The sequence below is a fragment of the Dromaius novaehollandiae genome, chromosome 5 (assembly GCF_036370855.1).
Source record: "Dromaius novaehollandiae isolate bDroNov1 chromosome 5, bDroNov1.hap1, whole genome shotgun sequence".
Classification (NCBI taxonomy): domain Eukaryota; kingdom Metazoa; phylum Chordata; class Aves; order Casuariiformes; family Dromaiidae; genus Dromaius; species Dromaius novaehollandiae.
In genome coordinates, this window is record NC_088102.1 from 36,204,026 (window position 1) to 36,222,923 (window position 18,898).

The 18,898-nt window shown below is 38.0% G+C and overlaps 1 protein-coding gene and 1 long non-coding RNA gene across 3 annotated transcripts in view; one reads left to right on the forward strand and one right to left on the reverse strand.

Annotated features, from left to right (window-relative positions):
• FMN1 (formin 1) overlaps positions 1–3,496 on the reverse strand; it is a 147,144-nt gene extending 143,648 nt beyond the window's left edge. The window contains exon 1 of one of the 2 annotated variants that reach the window (XM_026093934.2): positions 1,264–3,496. In XM_026093934.2, the coding sequence (XP_025949719.1) occupies positions 1,264–2,655 (1,392 nt within the window). In that variant the 5' untranslated portion in view covers positions 2,656–3,496. The remainder of the gene's footprint in view (positions 1–1,263) is intronic. The other variant, XM_026093935.2, reaches the window with a different exon arrangement.
• On the forward strand, positions 155–18,491 carry LOC112979607 (uncharacterized). The gene is made up of 3 exons (XR_003258222.2): positions 155–203; positions 12,765–12,817; positions 18,319–18,491. It is a non-coding gene; the product is annotated as an uncharacterized LOC112979607 (long non-coding RNA).
• The last annotated feature ends 407 nt before the right edge of the window (positions 18,492–18,898 follow it).

The following is an 18,898-nucleotide window of genomic DNA, read 5'->3' on the forward strand; positions in this document are numbered from 1 at the left end:
TATTTTAAAAAGCCATTCCTACTGACTCCGGTGCTTCCTCCGTCAGCCTATGGGATGAATCTGACCAGCTTCCCAGTTAGGTTCTCCGTGAGCTCCACAAACACTTACGCCAGCAGCACACAGGGAATGGCGTAAGCAAGAACAAGCAACGCTGGAATGGGAATGCCAGAGACCAACTCTAATTGCTGTACGTACCACAGCCAGTGAGTAGCTATTTTCTCCTCCCCATAGGTAGTTTACTTTAAACTGGTATTATCAGTCTACTCAGGTGTTAGTCAAGATTTTTAAAACTTTTTAACTCATTAAAAAAAAAAAAAGAAAGAGAGCATATACAATTAACACAGCAAATTAATTTATGTAGCTTCAGGTTTACGGTCTGATCCTGTAACATTTAACCATTCAGGTAATTCTCCATTTAGCCAACAACAACAATCTTACGAATTAATTATATCTGCCAAAGACGTAACTGTAAGAATTTGGGACTGGGGGAGCAGGAAAGGTTACTCATTAATTAAAGAGTTCAGTTGCACTCAAATTTCATTTCTTGCTGTGGTTTTATAAAATCTTAGCATAGATTTTTTTTTTCTTTCCTCAAGAGTGTACATATCTAAGTCACCATATGCATAAGACTATTAACTTTGCAAATGCTTATAGTAAGCCAAAACTTGAGCTGTCTAACTGTAATCACTGAATTATACTGGGATAACGTTACATGCTTATCAATACTTGCAAAGCCAGATATATGTATACAAACAAGGAAAAAATACTTTCTTGGACAAATTATATTGAAAATCATTCCTTACTTGTTGTATCAGCTGTTATCATAGAATTATTCCTAAAGGTAAAAGTAAATATCACTTTTAAAAGTAAAAAACCCATTGAAAGAAAGCAGTGAGACAGACAGAATATTAACTATTACAGTAAATATCTGCAGCACAAAACTACTTTTAAGCCGTACTTAACATATGGACAGCTGTTTTGTAGCAGTATTTTAAGATCTGATACTTATTTTTAAGTTCTTTTAATTCAAAAGCTATGACTACCACCCATTCTCACTGAATTCAGCTAGAACTGCTGATCAACAATTTTGAAAAATTAGTCCCCAAAATACTTAAGTTTGGAATCCAAAATTTGAGATTGCCAAAAATAGAGGATAACTCTGACATTTTGTCTGTAAGTTTTCATCATTATTTTTAAATGAGAAAAAAAAAAATCATATTCATCTACTTCCACATCTTAGTAAAAAAAAGTAATTCAACCTACAGATTTGTCTGATGGTCCATCCCCAGGTTTTGATTTTGACCTTTCGAATACAGCTTTCAAGGACTCTTTTTCACTTCTCATTTTGCGTTTTATGGCTTCCAGCTCTGAAGTATCTGCAGTTGTTTCTTTTTTGGGAGGCCGTGTGAATAAAGCTTTAAAGACATCCAGCGCAGATTCAGCAGGGCTTGATTTTATTTCCTCAGAGGGAAAACGTGGTTCTGTTTTGCCAGAGGCTTTGTTCTCTTGAGCTTCATCACTGTCCTCAGTCCCACCAGAACCCTCGCCAGAATCATCTTCTCTCTCTTCATTCTTGGAGACATCTATGTTTAACAAGTGAGAGAGTTGTTCCAGGAAAGTAGGACTTGTTTTAAGTTCAGCTGACTTTTTTTTAGTGGTCAAACCTGATGTAATACTAGATTTTCTAACAGGCTGTCGTAATTTAAGCAGAGCTAAATCATCCTCCCTTGGTTTAATTTCTGTAACAGTCTCCCCATCCTCTGTGGTTAGTCCTTTTTTCCTCACACGTAGTCCACTAAAGAAAGCAGGCAGCTGAAAAGTCTTTTCAACCAGTGCTGTTTTTTGGAGAGAGGTATTATCAGCTGAAGGTCTCTGTTCTTCATCTGGAAGTTCTTGAGGGCTTTTCCCTATAGCAAGCAAGTGACTTAAGTGCTCATCCATTAACATCTTATCCTTTCCTTCAGAGTCATGATCCAGAATACCACCCAGCCCTGCTGCAAGCTGCTTAGAAAGTGGTGGGCGTAACTCCATTTCATCTCTGTTCACAGTGTCATCACTATCGTTGTACCCTTCTGATTCTGACTCTTCCTTATTTTGATTGTTATTGTCCAAAGGCTCAGCAGACAAAGCAGCATTATTTAGCACAGATTTGATAGTTTTGTTTTCATCGGTGTCCAGGTCCTTACTCTCACTGTCCGACTCTGTATCACTCGTTGTATGAACCAAAGTACCTTGCACAAGAATAGCATCCTTGTCATCGTTGTCAGATTTGGACAAAGAAGTCTGTACAAACCTTAAATGGTGACAAAGCAATTCATTCTGCTCAGCTAACTCCAGTTCCTGGTCAGTCTGGCTGCGAGGCATTGAGTCAGCTTGCCCACTGTTACTACCCACTCTGTGCTGATTTTCTGAGTCGTCATCACTATCATTATCATTCCTCTCATGCTGGTTGTCAGCACGAGCATTTATATTGGTGTGCAAAGGTTGAAATGCTGTAAGCACTGTTTCTTCTTTGGAAGTTTTTGATTCCAATTTAGTTGTAAATCCAAGAAGTGTTTTCACAGAAAATGTTGTGAAAAGATCAGGTTTGCTTTCTGCTGTATTCTCCAGCTCTGAAAGCTCACCACAATCAGGTGCTGCATTTTCTTCTTCCATGTCGAGTGGAATACAGAATAGTTTTACTCCTATCAGTGCTACTATCTGCTACACAAATGTTTACTATATGCGTCCAGTCTATTAATTTACTACAGGAAATGCAACAAGCAAGCTATCCTCTACACTGGGAAGGAAGCCAGTCTCCCCCAGATCACAGCACCCCTCCTTCCGGTTCGCAGTGCTGCAGTTATTAACCAGAAGTGTCTATCAAATCTCAAAACTCTACTTCAAGAGAAACAAAAAGACGCACCGTATACAAGTTCTCAGCAGCTTCAGTACTTGTTCCTTTGCACAAAGGGCTTTTTGTCACAGCAAATATGCCAGCACACTAATCTCAGTTGAAAATTCAACCAATGATTGCTGTTCCAATTCCTGCAATTCTACTGGCTACACACAACTTCCTACTTGCTAAAAAGTGCAGAGCAACTATATAAACAAGTCTCCCGAAGAGAACAGTAGGCTTTTACAGTTTGCTACTTCCTTATACCAGTATACGAGTTCTGAACGTTCGTCAGCAGAAAATTCCTGAAGGATTCTTTCACGTAATCTTTCCACTTTCATAAAGATCTTCTTTTGTAAATCCATCATCAAAAAAAAGAAAGATGAAAATCGAAACAAAGTAATATTTCTGAAGCTTCCACTGAAATCACACGGAGCTCCTGCAGTGTCCTGAATTCTCAACTGGCCAAAGTAAGCTAGACTGAATGCCCTTGAAGCTGAATAAAGAAAAACAAAACGAGGCGCTCTTCCGATTTGCTGCAGGTTTCATCTGGAATGCAGATTTCAGCCTCCAGGGCCATGCACAAAACCCAACAAGACTGGTTTCGTATTACTACTGTCCTTACTCTACACAGCTATTTCTGTGAACTATAAACAGGTACTTATCAAAGGCTTTCACCACACCCAGTGAGTAGAAGCTGTTTGGGTGGGCAGGGTAAACAGCCAAAGCCCAGAAATAAGAAGTTAACCGTGTAGAGATCAGGCAGATTTTTCATTCATCTGCACTGTATCCCAAGCTTGCAGTATTTCAAAATGAAACAATCTCTACTGAGATATTTTTGATTACTTTCATCTATATATTACCTAGATAATGCTATATGTGCAAAATTGCTTTTAATTAATACCATTGACATTACTTGAAAGAAGTCTTCAAGTCTGTATATCTCAATATGAGCAGAAACTGCCAGAGGTAATATATTTCTTTTTCTTAACACACATATAAAGAAAGTGCAAAATACTCTTAGGCATATTTGATATTTAGGCAATCATTAACATTTAGGTCAGGTTCCAGTCAAAAGTCTTCACTTTTGGTCCTTTTCTTATTTATGGAACTATAAAGATTGCAAATCTGCAAGAATTTGGAATCTTCTTATTCCTTTGCCATTAAGAATTTTCTTTAGGCAGATTTCCACATTAGCGTCTTAGAAATTCAAATACATTAATTCTGTGCTTTGCACCCAAGGTAGAGGCTTCATTCAGCAGCTAGCCATTTGGTTGGGAAGAGTAATCGTAAGCAATGTGCTGTAAGCTCGCCTCCACAGGAAAATCAGCTGCAGATCACACCATTGTGCCAAACCACAGGGAAAAAAAATACTGAGAAGCTGAATACAAGAGCAGAAAACAAGCAGCAAGAAAGCATCCCAGCATATTTAACATTTGTTTAACTGTTTAAAAATGTAGACAGTATGAAAATAATTAGAGAAAATCATGTGTTTGTCTTTTAAATATACTGTAGAGGATTATAAAGTCTACAACAAAAGTCATTGGTATCTACTGTAAGAAAAAAGTTTCCTTCAAATCAAGTTGTAATGCTAGGGGTTTAGATAAAACTTAAACACACTTTTTCAATTATATAGTTGCATGCATACCTATAGACAAAGGGTAATGGAATCGTTCACATCTTTATTTGTGGTTTAAACATAAAAAATAATATATATAGCCTTCCTATACATCTTTTCCAGTAGTAAGCTCTGAACTTGCTTCTTGAACTCGCTTAAGAATCATGTGCAAAGGAGGGAAAGGGATGGGCAGGGACCTGGTCATGGCTCCCCTGCTTCTCTAAGCTTAATATAGATTAGTATCACAACAGGAAGTTCCACATAAGGGAAGACTTAGACACAGAGTCTTTATCACACCCCCCCCTCCCCCCCGCCCCCCGGTCAACCTACTTATATAACCCAGTGTTAATAAGACAAATGGGAAAGAAGCTGCCTCATCTCTGGTGAAGATTTCCCATAAGACAGGACTTCTCCAGTGCAAGTCTACAGCAATTCCAAATTTCAATTTATGACAAAATAACTGTGGCAAAGTGACCTTACTGAAACAGTTTTCTACTCATTACATTTAAATTTACATCTATTTTTTTGTTCAACCACAGGATGAAGATAGTTTTGAATGCATTTATTTTATGCTTTGTTTTGCACACAGCAACAGCTACTATTGTCTTGATAACTTCTATGGTTATGTCTTGCATCATTATTTATTGGAGGTATGGTCAACTCATGATCAATAAACAGTCAATTATATTTTTCAAAAACAAACTGGTTGATCACTAATCAAAAATATGGCTATACGAACAATTTTATATGGTAGCTTTTATACCAAAACATACTTACTCAGATTATGCCAAAACACTCTGTTTGTATTAATGACAACTCACATTTATGACAGGATAAAATTTTTATGTAATAATCTAGGACCACTGAGATTTAACAGTCCTATGAATATTGTATGTTTCCAGGTTATTGAAGATAGCCACTACCGAACTATTCTAGATTTTTAATGGTACACATGAAAAGTTTAGTTTTAAAGTGGGCTTAAAAGTAGGAGAGCCATACTTTATGTCTAAACAACTTCCCAACAAAATTTACAAGAGAATGATCGAATTAGTAATGAAAAGGATGGCACTTTGAGGCAGGCTCAAGCCAAAGGTATGCAATTTATTTGGAAGCTAGAAAATCCAGAGTTGAGCAATGAATAATGAAAACTCCAAAAGTAGAAATACCTTGTAAAGTCAGAGGCAAGCCTACAGAAAGCGAGACTTCTTTATTTGTGCCTCTTCTCTTGATAATGATATTTAGGAAGTGAAAAGAAACCTTCAAACTTTTCGAGCCTTAGGATGATGAAAGGAATTCATCTTTGTATCTACCACTGCAGAAAGTATGAAGGATTGGAAGCCTGACACCATCTCAGAAATACCACATAATCTGTAACCCCCCAACCTCAAATAAAGATTCTGCAGTCACTTGTTTCTCAAAGTCTGACAATCACTCCACTTCTATGAGGGGACTGGATAACTGATGAAGAAATACACATTGGTCCCTGTCCGATAGCGTGTTTCTGAGTAAAATACATATATAGGTATCTGCCCTTAATATTTTTGCAAAAACAAGGAGATCGCCACTTTGTGGTATGGAAAGGGGATTGACCCAGTTTGTTGACATAAGTGTTTTAACACTGGGTGGGTCTATCTGATAAGGAAGTTCTCACTGAACACACTTCTGATACTGCATCTGAAGGATGAAACAACTTCAAATTCTCTAGAAAAATAAGCTATGATAATGTTAACAAGTCTGTTCATTTAATAAAACTGAAAACTCTCTGATGCCTCAGAAAAGCCCCTAATGCCTTTTACAGCACCTTCAGGGCAGTCAAACACTAATTATAGAAAAGGACAATCATTCCTTAGAGTTAAAAGCACATTTAATAATCCACACCCCATATGACCTACATTTCATCACAGAGAGAAGTCACACCTACAACTCACTCCAGTGTTATTCTTGAGGTGCCCAAGAGCTCCCCTGAAGTATGTTTTAAAACTTTCTTTACAGAAAACACACAATAAGGCAGAAATAAAAAAATAATCTTTTCTCTCACTACTGTATGGTAAGGTTCAAAGCTTCCTAACAATGTATCTATTCAGATTGCCTTTTCAGAATGCTCCAACAGCAAACCAGAAAAACATGAACCAAGTATGAACACATGCCACAAAACAGTCAAAGGGCTAAACTGCATCGAAAATAGACATTTTGATGTATTTCTCAACACAAGGGGTTTGAAACAAAACAAGTTTGCATAATTTCTTAAAAATAATCATAAAATCAAAATATGGGCTAATTGTTTCAGTCTTAAGGAGAGAGGAGCAGAGCAGCAGGCTCCGGGTGTGGCTCTGGCAGTTTAAATTGCTCTGAAGCTCAGCTGACACAGTCCTGCCCTCTGCACTGTCCCCAGCCAAACATTTATTCCTCCTCCCTTGCACTGGTAGCAGTGCCTGTGTGCCTCTGCTATGAGCTGGTGGAAGAAGTTATTCTAGCTGAAATTAACTGTGTGAAAAGAAGTGATTTGTTTTCCTCTGTGATCAGAGGAGCATTAGTGCAAGACGGAGGATGAGACTGCTGAAACAGGCAGGCAGCAGCCACCTGGATGAAGTTGTGCTGCCATGGAACAACATGCCTATGGAGACAGGAGAGAAATATTTACAGAGCATTTACCTCCCTATTCCACCTCTGATGGTACCAGACAGTTCTGGTGACATCGTTACTGCTCTGCCCTTGCATTTCAGGCTCTATAGTTACATCCCCATCAGGTCTATCATTTCTCATTCAGTATAATGAGACTGACTCCCACCTTAAATCCATCTGTAACAACAGGCCCACTTTCTGTGTTAAACACTGAAAAAAACATTTGCATGTGGCCTTCACATTTGGAAATTCCTGTAAATAGCCACAAAGTTAATTTAATAACTTTCTTCAAAAAAGTCTCCTCCAATTTGTTGTCTGCTATAATGCCAGTGAAAAGCTTTGTATATTAGTCAGGCCACTGCTGCTCCAGACAACTGCTACTGTGCTGACTGATATGATCTCAACAGTCTTCTACTCTCCCTTGTATCTCTACATCTGTTTATCTCATTTTATACTTGGTATTTTAACTCCTTAAATTCTCCAAAATAGGAAAGGGAGAGGCGATGGGAGGAAAACTATGAGCCCTGGATTCTTGTAATTGTTTTCTCTTACGTTAACTCACTATATACCATTACGTGAGCAATTTTCCCTGAAGTTTTGGAATCTCTAACATAATCACTTTAAATGTAAGTAACTAAGGTTATACTTTCCAACAATCACATGGTTCTTATAAAAATTCAGCATTAAATGATGTTAACAGAACAAGCGGACATCAGACACATTTGGTGTGTGGGGCTTTGTAAATGTAATTCTTTCTTCACTTACACGCTGTGGGCCACACCCTGAGTGCCCCCTTTTATAGAAATAGAGGCTCTGGTTCCGAATCTCTTAGAAACAGCTGAATAAATATTTCTTTTCATTAACTGCAAGAGACGGACATCATTCCCTTTTTCATAACATGGCTAATTGGATTTTCAGAAAGAAAAATAAAACCTGCTTAATAATAGAGGAATAAAAATGGGGAAAAAATATTTACTAATCTTAGACATCTCTTATTTTATTCAAATTACTGTGCGTAATGGGTTTTAATTTGGAACTTCTTCTGCTGTATACAGGGACTTTGTAAATAAGGAGAATGGACTGGATTCCTCCTGTTGTATCAGTTATCACTATGTACTACCACCTGTAGTAGTGATAACAATGATGCACAGTTCTTTTCGGTCCAGTTATTTTTTCATCTCAAAAATCTTACTGTAAGGATAAAGCTGTACCTTCACGGTATTACAACAACATTCTAATGAACTATTTTAGGAAATAAGGAAAAGGAGGTTAGGACAAGAGACCAAATTTATAACAAACTCAACAGTAAAGCAACAGTAAGTTTAAGCATAATTTAAAGCATTTTAAATGTACTTCTAAGTCAATTCTGGTATTTCTACCAATAGATGTCACTGTTACACAAATTTGTGCCAGGGTTTCTTGTTTGCACAAACTGTATAGTAGTCTTTAAAGCATTCTTGCAAATTTTCCATCCTGCCCATGTTTTTTTCCCTCTTCCAATATATTCCTTTCCCTCCTTCCTCAAATTTGAAAACTACTGCAAAAATGTATCAACTTGCAGGCAAGCGATTGCTTATCCCTGAGCACATGAATATTTCCAGCCAGTCCAGACTAGGCCATGCTGAGCAAGTCTCTCCCTCATATTGTGATTAACTCCTGTTGGTATCAGAAGCCTCAGTGTCTCAAATCCCAGGAAGCTTAGCAACTTTTCTGTCAAACCCATGGCCAGTCCGACTCTGAGCCCAGATCCAGCTGCTACAAAACACTGAGAAACAACAGCATGGTTCTTAGCAGCCCCGGGCTCTAAATGCATGCACGCACGCAAGCGCACGCACACACTGCTTGCTGACTAGCATCTTCCTGGTATCATATTACTCTATCCTTATCCTTGCCATCTCCTACTTACTAGCACCTCCAATGCATTTCCAGAAAAAAACAACAACCCTAGTTTAAACAGAAGGCCCATCATAATTTAACTAATGACACATCATGTATTTTGACCTATTTACATAGTTTAAAATGTTTCTGTATGTAATTGCTCTCAGGCTTAGTGACACATAAGCATATGGACTCATAAACCATCTGGAAAACCATATCCCATCAAAAATTTAATAATTTATCAAATAATCTGGAATATGGTTTTAGACATACTAGAAACATAAATGTACATAATACATGCTTGCTGAAATCCAATACAGCATAAATAGAATCCTACTCACATTCAGTTCCAGACTCAGATGCAATATATTTCTGTTGATTTTCTCCTTCTCACTTGAATCAGGAAATGGGTTTGTCTGCCCCAATCTGCAATCCAAAACCCAGGTATCTTCATCTCTGTTTGCCACATCCAAATTAGCCAGCTGTTCATCCTTTAAAGCAGTCTCTGCTGGAATGCCTAAATAAAATAAAAATAAAAAATAAAATAAAGTAAAATAAAATAATTGTCTGCATCTGCACATAATTTCTGCATACAGAAAGCTGTATATATTTTTGAAATTGTAAATATATTTGAAATATATTTTGAAATTTTGAATACTACCAACATATATGCCTTTTAGTTCAAAACAAAACAACATAATGTGGTACAGTTTCTAGTTTCACTAAAGAATATGTATTTGTACTTCAATTTCCTGGGATGGATCTAGCAGAAAAGTGGGCCGCTTATCTTTCCCCCCTTCCCCCCCACGGTATGCAAGGTGCTTGAGTTTCCACCCCTCTGCCAAGGTGTTCTTACTTGTCCTCCTGAATGAGTTTGTTGCACACATATATCAGAGATGATTGCTAAGTATAAAATTAAGCTAAGGAAGTTCAGCTGACTGTGATTAGACCACCTTTTTGACATTGGCTAAATGTAGCTCTCGTGGGTATTACACCAATCTACATTAGTCCCTTACAACAAATGCATGTAAAGCAGAGCCTTTCAATCAGAAGTGGTACTTACTTTACCTTATTCTGATAACCTTCAAACAAAATCTCATCTTAGTTTTACAATGGTTTAGTTACAAATACACAGGTGTGAATTTACTGGGGAGGTAAGCAAGCTAAAACTGACAGCCAACAATACACACTTCTATGTCATGTGCTACAGTTAACTGCACTCTCCCTCCCATTCACACTGCAGTTTTATTAGGCCGCGAATAAATGTTTGTGAGGTGGTGAGGGAGCTACCAAACCTCAGGATTTAAAAAAAAATACATATATTTTCATAAATTGTGTGTAGAAATTGCTGCTGGATTTAGTGTGACCTGCTCAAAAACAAATGTAGGAATTCTGATTATACAGACATGGAATGTTAAGAATTATAGTTTATTATAATGCTCCAAGAAACCTTCACTAATGTCCAAGATGAGTATGTGTACCCCAAATTAGTTTATTCAAATGGTTTATATAGTAGATTCTTCAAATCTCATTCCACTTACAAAGTGCAGCATTCAGGCATTTCTATAGACCAGTCATTCACAGAATCACGGAACAGTTGAGGTTGAAAGGGACCTCTAGAGATCATCTAGTCCAACCCCCCTGCTCAAGCAGGGTCACCTAAAGCATGTTGCCCAGGACCCTGTCCAGACAGCTTTTGAGTATCTCCAAGGAAGGAGACTCCACAACCTCTCTGGGCAACCTGTTCCAGTGCTCGGTCACCCTCACAGTAGAGAAGTTTTTCCCCATGTTCAGACGGAAATTCTTGTGTTTCAGTTTGTGCCCGCTGCCTCTCGTCCTATTGCTGTGCATCACTGAAAATAGTCTGGCCCCATCCTCTCTATACCCTCCCTTCAGACACGTACATGCATTGATAAGCTCCTCCCTGAGCCTTCTCTTCTCCAGGCTGAACAGTTCCAGCTCTCTCAGTCTTTCTGTGTAAGAGAGATGCTCCAGTCCCTTAATCACCTTAGCAGCCCTCTGCTGGACTCACTCCAGTAGCTCCATATTTCTCTTGTATTAGGGAGCCCGGAACTGGACACACTACTCCAGATGCTGCCTCACCAGGGCTGAGTAGAGGGGGAGGATTACCTCCCCCAACCTGCTGGTAATACTCTTCCTAAGGCAGCCCAGGATACCATTGCACCTCTTTGCCACAAGGGCACACAGCTGGTTCAGGGTCAACTTGCTCACCAGGACCTCAGGTCCTTCTCCGCAAAGCTGCTTTCCAGCCCCCAGCCTGTACTGGTGCATGGGGTTATTCCTCCCTAGGTGCAAGACTCTGCACTTCCCTTCATTGAACTTCAGGAGGTTCCTCTCTGCTCATCTCTCCGGCCTGTCAAGGTCCCTCTGAATGGCAGCACAACCCTCTATCGGTCTATCAGCCACGCCTCACAGTTTCGTATCATCAGCAAACTTGCTGAGGGTGCACTCTGTTCCTTCATCCAGGTCATAGATGAATAAATTGAATGGGATTGGACCCCTGGGGGACACTGCTAGCTACAAGCTTCCAACTAGACTTCGTGCCACTGATCACAACCCTCTGAGCTCTGCCATTCAGCCAGTTCTCAATCCACCTCACTATCTGCTCATCTAACCCTTACTCCCAGCTGGGGAAGCACCAGCACATTACAGATGAGGGATTTCTATGTTTCAACTACTGTTCAAACTCATCCCTCCAGTCTTGTGGAGCCAGCAAGAGCGGGATGTTGTAGAGCATCCCAGTTTTGCTGAGTAATTCCTGAGGACTACAGAAGCACGAATGCTCAGGTTGCCCGCTGCTGCAATAGGGACAAGGCAAACCACAGTGGCCGCACTTGAGAAGTTCCTCTACTTCCCAGTCGGGTCACAGCCCTGCGAAAGGCAGCAGAGCGACTCATACTGGCTCTCTCCATAATTCCCACATGAGGGCTGCTGCTTTTCTTAACTACAGTTGCCACTGCTGTTGAGACTGGGAGATTGTTGCAGCAACCAGTTTCAGTGCTGAGCTGCTGTTGACAGAATAGATAGAAGTAAGGCTACTTTCTAAATTGGTATACGTCTTGTTTTCCTTTTCCATGTGGAAGAGAATTGTCTATTTTTTGTTAGCTACCTAAAAGTGTAGTTTGAAAGTCTACTACGTCCTTATCAGTTTTAAATTAAAACAACTGCTCTGTCCTGCAGTTGTTTTAATTTAAAGCTGATAGAGACACCATACTTTCCACGTGATGTATTCTGAAGGCATCGAGGCCACCCTTATTGTGAAAGTTGAGTTTAGGAATGAAGGCTTTATCTTCATTGTAAAAAGGTATATCTTTATGTTAAGCTGTAATAGAGCTGAGGTAGAAGTAAAATTTAGTTATGTGTAGGTAACAGTGGTTCCCCCCTAGTCACTCTTACTTTTGAAGTAAAAAAAGAAGGCCTTGCATCCATTAGGCTATTATACTGAAATAGCTATTTCCAGTTAGCTAAGGTGTGTTTTTAAACAATCTTCCCATCACCGTATGGCAAGGCAAGGTAAACTAAATTTGCTTTCTTTTTGACACTTAATGTTTTTAGTCTTAAAAATTGTGCTGAAACCTTCTAAATGGGAAGAAAATGTAAATCAGTACAGTGGTATATAGATGTATACCTGAATCTTCAGATTGCCTGAAACAATGAAGTCAAGATGTTAAAGTTAAAACCATTTAACAGGAAATATGAAAAGCCAATAATGTTTATCAACATTAATAATCTCATTATTATTTCCTATAGGAAAAATATCTGATTGATATGTCCAAACTGCCATCCACAACCTCTTTCTCAAGGTACAGTAATTATATTGTCCCTTAAATTTCAGTTTCTATGTCTGTTGTATATATATGCCTGTATATATTTGGATGAACAGCTGATTGAACATTCAAAATGTAACAGTGGCAAAACATTAATTTAATGTAAAAAAAGTCATAAAAAGGACACAGCGATTGCATACCTATTTCTCATTCTTGTAAATATTGCAAATTCGTTTGTAGTCTATATATCAGATGAATATAATTCATACCTTTCATAAGCAGTAGAAGCAGACTTTACTAGAAATCTTTGTACAGCCATAAGCCACAGAAAGAACATCCCTTTTCAGGGCCTTCCATTCTACATCACAACAACAACAAAAAAGGCTTCCATCTAGCTGCAAAGTCAATACAGAAGACAAATATAAAGGAAAGAGAAAAGCTATCTTTCCCTAGTGAGATCTGGTATCTACAAGCCTCTTTAAGGTAGCTTCTGCAAATCAAGAAAGATAATTCTAACAAGCTTGGGTAAGGTTAGTTCACGATATATCTGTTTCAAGTTATGCAGTTCTTATTCTCCACTGATTATGCCCATTCCACCTTGCAGTATAGCCCCAGTATAGCTCCTGATGGTGTTCTTGTGCCAAGAGAACTATTTGTGTGTCTGCACTATGTCCAGACAGCTCAAACAGTCCAAACTAAAAACTGTCCTTCCTTCCTCCCTCCTCCTGAGGGATACAACTGAGACTGAACTTTCAGGTTCTGTGGAAATGCTGGTTTAGGCAGCCTTTGACCTGTACTTTCCCCCTTTCTTTCCAACTAGGCACTCATTCCTTCCCCCTGTGCTGTACCAGTCTAGCAGTTTTGTGGTCCCAGTCTGTAGCAGATGAGGGAACACAGCTGACTGAAAAATAATTGGAAGGATGGTTATGTTTTTCAGCTAGATTAGTTTTATTTTCCAGTTTGCTGAGCAGCTGTACAACACAGGAGGTAGTACTAGATATAGCTGTGAGCCAGCAGGAGCAGAATGGGGACTAGCTAAATTGGCCTGAAGTAATGAATATGGAAAAAACACAGAATGAGAATGGAAACAGCCTGAATGGATACCACACAAGTAAGTATCCATGGCCAGAGTTAAGTAGCTAGAAAAGGGAGTGAGAAGTTCTTAAACTTGTCTATATATGTAAATATGACCTCAGAATCTTAAATGCATACACAGATGATAAATAACTGGCCTTATTTTGAAAGTCCTGTACCCTTGCAACTGCCAGATAACATAGTGGGAAACCTAAATGTTTCAACAATCTGAAAAATCAGTCACTTATTCAAGTATTAAAACACACAGATAGTTACCTGAGTTTAAAACTCAATTAGAGATTCTTGGTTTTGTAAATTAAGATAATACTCTCCTTAATGCCACAGTCATAACTATTGCAGACACTTTGACAAGCAGTACAGCTGAAAGCAGTGTTTCATACACAATATTATTATTTTTTAAATATTATTTAAAAATATTTAGGCCTCAATTCACAAAGCATTACATAAAAAAATATTTGGCATTATTTTGCATTTTTAGAATATGATTAGTGTTCTAAAAACACTGGTTCTAAAAAGTTTTGTCATGATCATGTGTATGGATGGATATTATATATGTATGGATATTTATTGTATATATTATATATATGTATGCTTATACATACAATTTTGCCTTCATTTTGGACTTTTCACTTTCTTAGATGAAATGTCTATATCTAAGCCTATAAATACAAAAGAATAATGAAGTACACAGTTCATATTTAGTTTTGGGAACATATTTCACAATGTACAAATCAGTGGTTGGGGTGTGAATAAACTCATCTGTCTTTTTATTACCCCAGCAATGTGTCAAAATGAGATTTTATCAAAAGACATGAATCTCTGCAAAGAGGGAATTTTACAAACATTTCACTTTATAAAGTAGTGCAGAATTAATGTCTCACTGCATATAATATGAAACTGTCTCAAGATATTCAAATACAAGTCAGCATATTCTAGGACAAAATTAAGTTTTAAATCAGGTATTTAAAGAGACTTACTTTCTGACTTTCTGAATCTTTGCTTTTCTGTACATCTTAGATGGAAATTGTACTGTACATTGCATGTGCCATTTCCTTTTCTGGTTATCCAAAAGGAAGACATACTATAGCCCTAAAGATACTGAAAATCAGGAAACAAACACAATGGGCAGCAACCTTGCTTAAGATTCATGGCAGACAAAACACACAAAATTTTGTGGCAAAAGTATCATGCCATAATAATTGTTGATTCTTAGGTCTATAAAAGACATACTCAAATAATGTTTATTGTCACCAACCTAGAAGAACCCAAGAGGCATAGTGAGGATTTGACACCTGGTGTCTCTTGTCCTCCCTATCTTGCATTAGTGGTGCTGGCCAGACTGCCTGGACACACACCTGCCTTGGTGCTAGTGAGAGCGACAGCATACTGTGAATGGGCAGAATCACCTTACTTAGAAATCTGTGAGATCACCTTCTTCTGTATGGTCTCACAGAAAGTTTTGTTACACTAATTTCCTACATCCAACTGGAAGGATGTCTGAGATAGCAGCAGTAAAACTACTAATCAGCTAGCCAATAGTATTAATTAATTAATACAATAATCAACAGTGCAGTTATTCAGTGCAACTGTGCATTCTGTTTAACAGGCCCTCCATATCCCTGCTCGTTTCAGACAAAAATTAGTATCTCTTCAAGATTCTGCACTCTGTCATGGAGATACACCAGCTAAAATTCACACTAGTTGGATATTTCCACACTGTTACTGTCAGTCTGTCCTCTGTGATGTAATTGCCAATCTGTAAATTTTAGAATGAGCTTGAGCACTGCCTGGTTTTCTCTGTTATCTTTCCTTACTTCTAGTCCAGCTCTTCTCTCTTTCATTTAAAAAAGACTGCAATTTCTTGTACACTGCCTAGGGCTGTGGCGGTGGGAAGAAGCAGTGCAGGCTGGAGCATGCACCCTGCACATGGAATGTTTTGCAAACAAGGCAAAAAGTAACACTGAAGCTGTAGCTGCTCTCTACATGACATGTGAAATGATTTTTCTTTTTGAAGTACTATTACTTAACGACACTTCGATGGACAGCTAAAAATATATTCCTGATTTTTAAAAAATCATCTTCCAAGCAAATTTAATAGCTTCCTTCAAAAAGTGACAGTGTTAGAACTTTTAAACATGGATAAAACAACTTTCTCCAGCCTGCCTCTCACAAGTAGATAAATTATTTCAACTGACATTTTAAAAACCTCAGTTTAAGATAAACACTCTGTAAGTTTTATCAGAAATTATTAAAGCTTGATGAAATCATAAGAAGTGAAAGCGTGACAGGCTACAGTAACAGCTCCAGGTGTAGTCTAGAACAATACTTGATAGGTAACATACTTAATAATGACATCTTACATTCCTTCATTCCAATGTGTAAGCTGTCCTACCCGTATAACAGACACTCCCAAACTCAGATTTGCAGCAATGTTACCTGTTAAGTTACAGATATGATCCTCAGTATATCCTGCCATAAGCAATGATTAATACACAATAGTCTAGAAGAAATGAGAAAGTATGAAGTCCAACATATTACAGATTGATGTTTTCCTGGAAACTGATCAGAGATACTGTCCAGTGAAGAAAGACAGAGGACAGATTATATTCACAACGAAATGCTTCGGTTCAGTACTAAGTAGTTAAAGTAAACTTTGATATAAGAACTGCTAAAATCAAAGAGAGAAGTTGGTGAATAACTTTTTGCAAGATTTAAGCAATTTACTTTTTTTTGTGTTTTTTTAAAAAAGCTCTATCTTTATATATCCTAATCCTATAACTTTCCATGTATATCTGCACCACACTCTTACAGGCTGAGGGATTTAACCTGCACAGTCATTTAGAAGTTTGTGCTTAGCAGTGTTCTTAGTGCTAAACAAACAAAATAACATGGTACATAAGAAATGACAATTTCAAAAAAGAAAGAGACAACACATTTCATACAACAAAACTCAGGTCAGGGTTCAGTTGTGGACTGACAGAGCCAGAGAAGCACAACTTCCTTTTTATTGGGGAAGGAGCTAGATTATTGTCTAAAGGCAGAAATGAGTCTCCAAACTAAAACTGAACAAAAGAACAAGGAGGTAAAGAAGAATCTGAAACTTGTCAGAATATTTGAAGTATAAGGAGTGAAGGAGGCAAGAGGCACATATGAGTGAACAGAGGGCAGAAGGAAATGGAACAGTGAGAGTATTTGGGCCACTTAAGATGTAAAACTTAGAGAAAAAAGAGAGGAAGTGATAAATGGAGGAACTGGCTGAAAGTTGCCCATGATCAAGAAACCGACTGTGAAAGGATTCCAATTAAGAAGATTATGTGTGCTCTAACTTCTGAGTACTACTCAAAGATTTTCTTGGCAAAGTGTATTATCAAAAAGGTTAAGCAGCTGTACTTTTCTGGGAGGGCAGGTTCCTTAGGGTATAAGGATTAAAAAAAAAAAAACAAAAAAAAACTGATAGTAAGAACTTGAAAAGTCAACATGTTTAACTATGTGAGTACTGAATGTGTGCGAGTGGAAAGACAATGTGCCTGTCATACACCACTCAGTAAAAGTTAAAACAGTAACTTACTAAGCTACAGAAAATTGTGTTCAAAACTATTACAAATGCATGTCTGCAACTGTAGGATCATCAGTTCAGGGTCATTAAGGAAATCTGTCCTGGATGGAACCAAGAAAGTTTCCATCCTCTTCTGCAAAAGCCAGCACACTGACATTTACATCCAATTATAAAATCAGAATGTTTGAAACATTATGCTGTAAATTTATGGCCACAGACTTATACTGACCTTTGCAGTCTTCTGAAAACTGGATGACCAAGAACAAGGGAATCAATCACCAATCTTGCAAATCTCCTGAACTGAGTACTCCCATACATTCAAGCCCCCTCAGCTATCAAGACATTCTGGATAGGACATGATTTTTGGATATGCTCGCAGTCAGCTCTCAATTAAACATGACTGAATTATCTTGACTGCAGCCCACAATGACTCACAAAAGGGCTTCACATGATCCAGCATGGCAGGAAAGCAGTACAGCCCTATTTACGCAGCATTGCACCGTGCATTTTTCTCAGTTCCACTCAGCACCTGCATGAGCATCTCAGCACTCTTCAGTCAACTGTCACTGACATTGCTTTTTATTCTTTTTCCACTAAACTTAAACTGTAATATTGAATGGCCTATTTTATGTATGTTCCATTTACCATCCTTGTTTCTATTGTATCCAAGGCACTCCAAAGCCCCCTTGCCCTGTGTGTTGACTGTATTTAACACAGGACAATGAATCAGTTAAAACAAAATATAATAATCCATAGGGTGTCTTCTCTCTGAATTCACCTCTCACCTTCACAATGAACATTCATCCATTTCTTTATCCCTTGAAAAAAAAAAAAAACTGACTTATCCATTCCACTGACCAGTGTTCATTCTTTCCATTTTTCATAGATGCTGAATACTTACAGCTTTCATAGATTTCACAAGAAGATGGAGGTGAACAGCACTTCTGAAAAAAAATTAGGCCATCTATTTAGATACCGTCCCTTGTGAAAATCTGGAGGTGTGGAAGTGATAATGGATTACTTAAAATATTTTAGTTTTCTTTGAATAAATTAAGCTTTAAACCATTTCCTTTATACTTAAGCTTTTCCTGGCATCTTGATTTTTCTTGTAAATATGCAGTGAGATGTACTCTATGTGAATAATATCTGTGAACTCAAGATTAATTTATACTGGCATACATGAATCCTGGCTTCTCTTCAGCTATTAAAAGTTGTTGCCAGTTGAAAATTCTGCACTCAGACAAGAAGCTGTACAGCTATCATAGTCACTCTATTGTCAACATTTTGGTGCATATGACTGACTCAACTTCATAAGTCAGTAAATGTTCAATTCATCTTAGAAGTGAATTTAAAACTGAAGTGTCAAGATAGAGTAATTACAGATATTCACCCAAGGCAATCATGTTTTACTACAACCATTCAAGAGCTTTCATAGACCACTAGCTCAACACGTGCCTTGGCAGCCC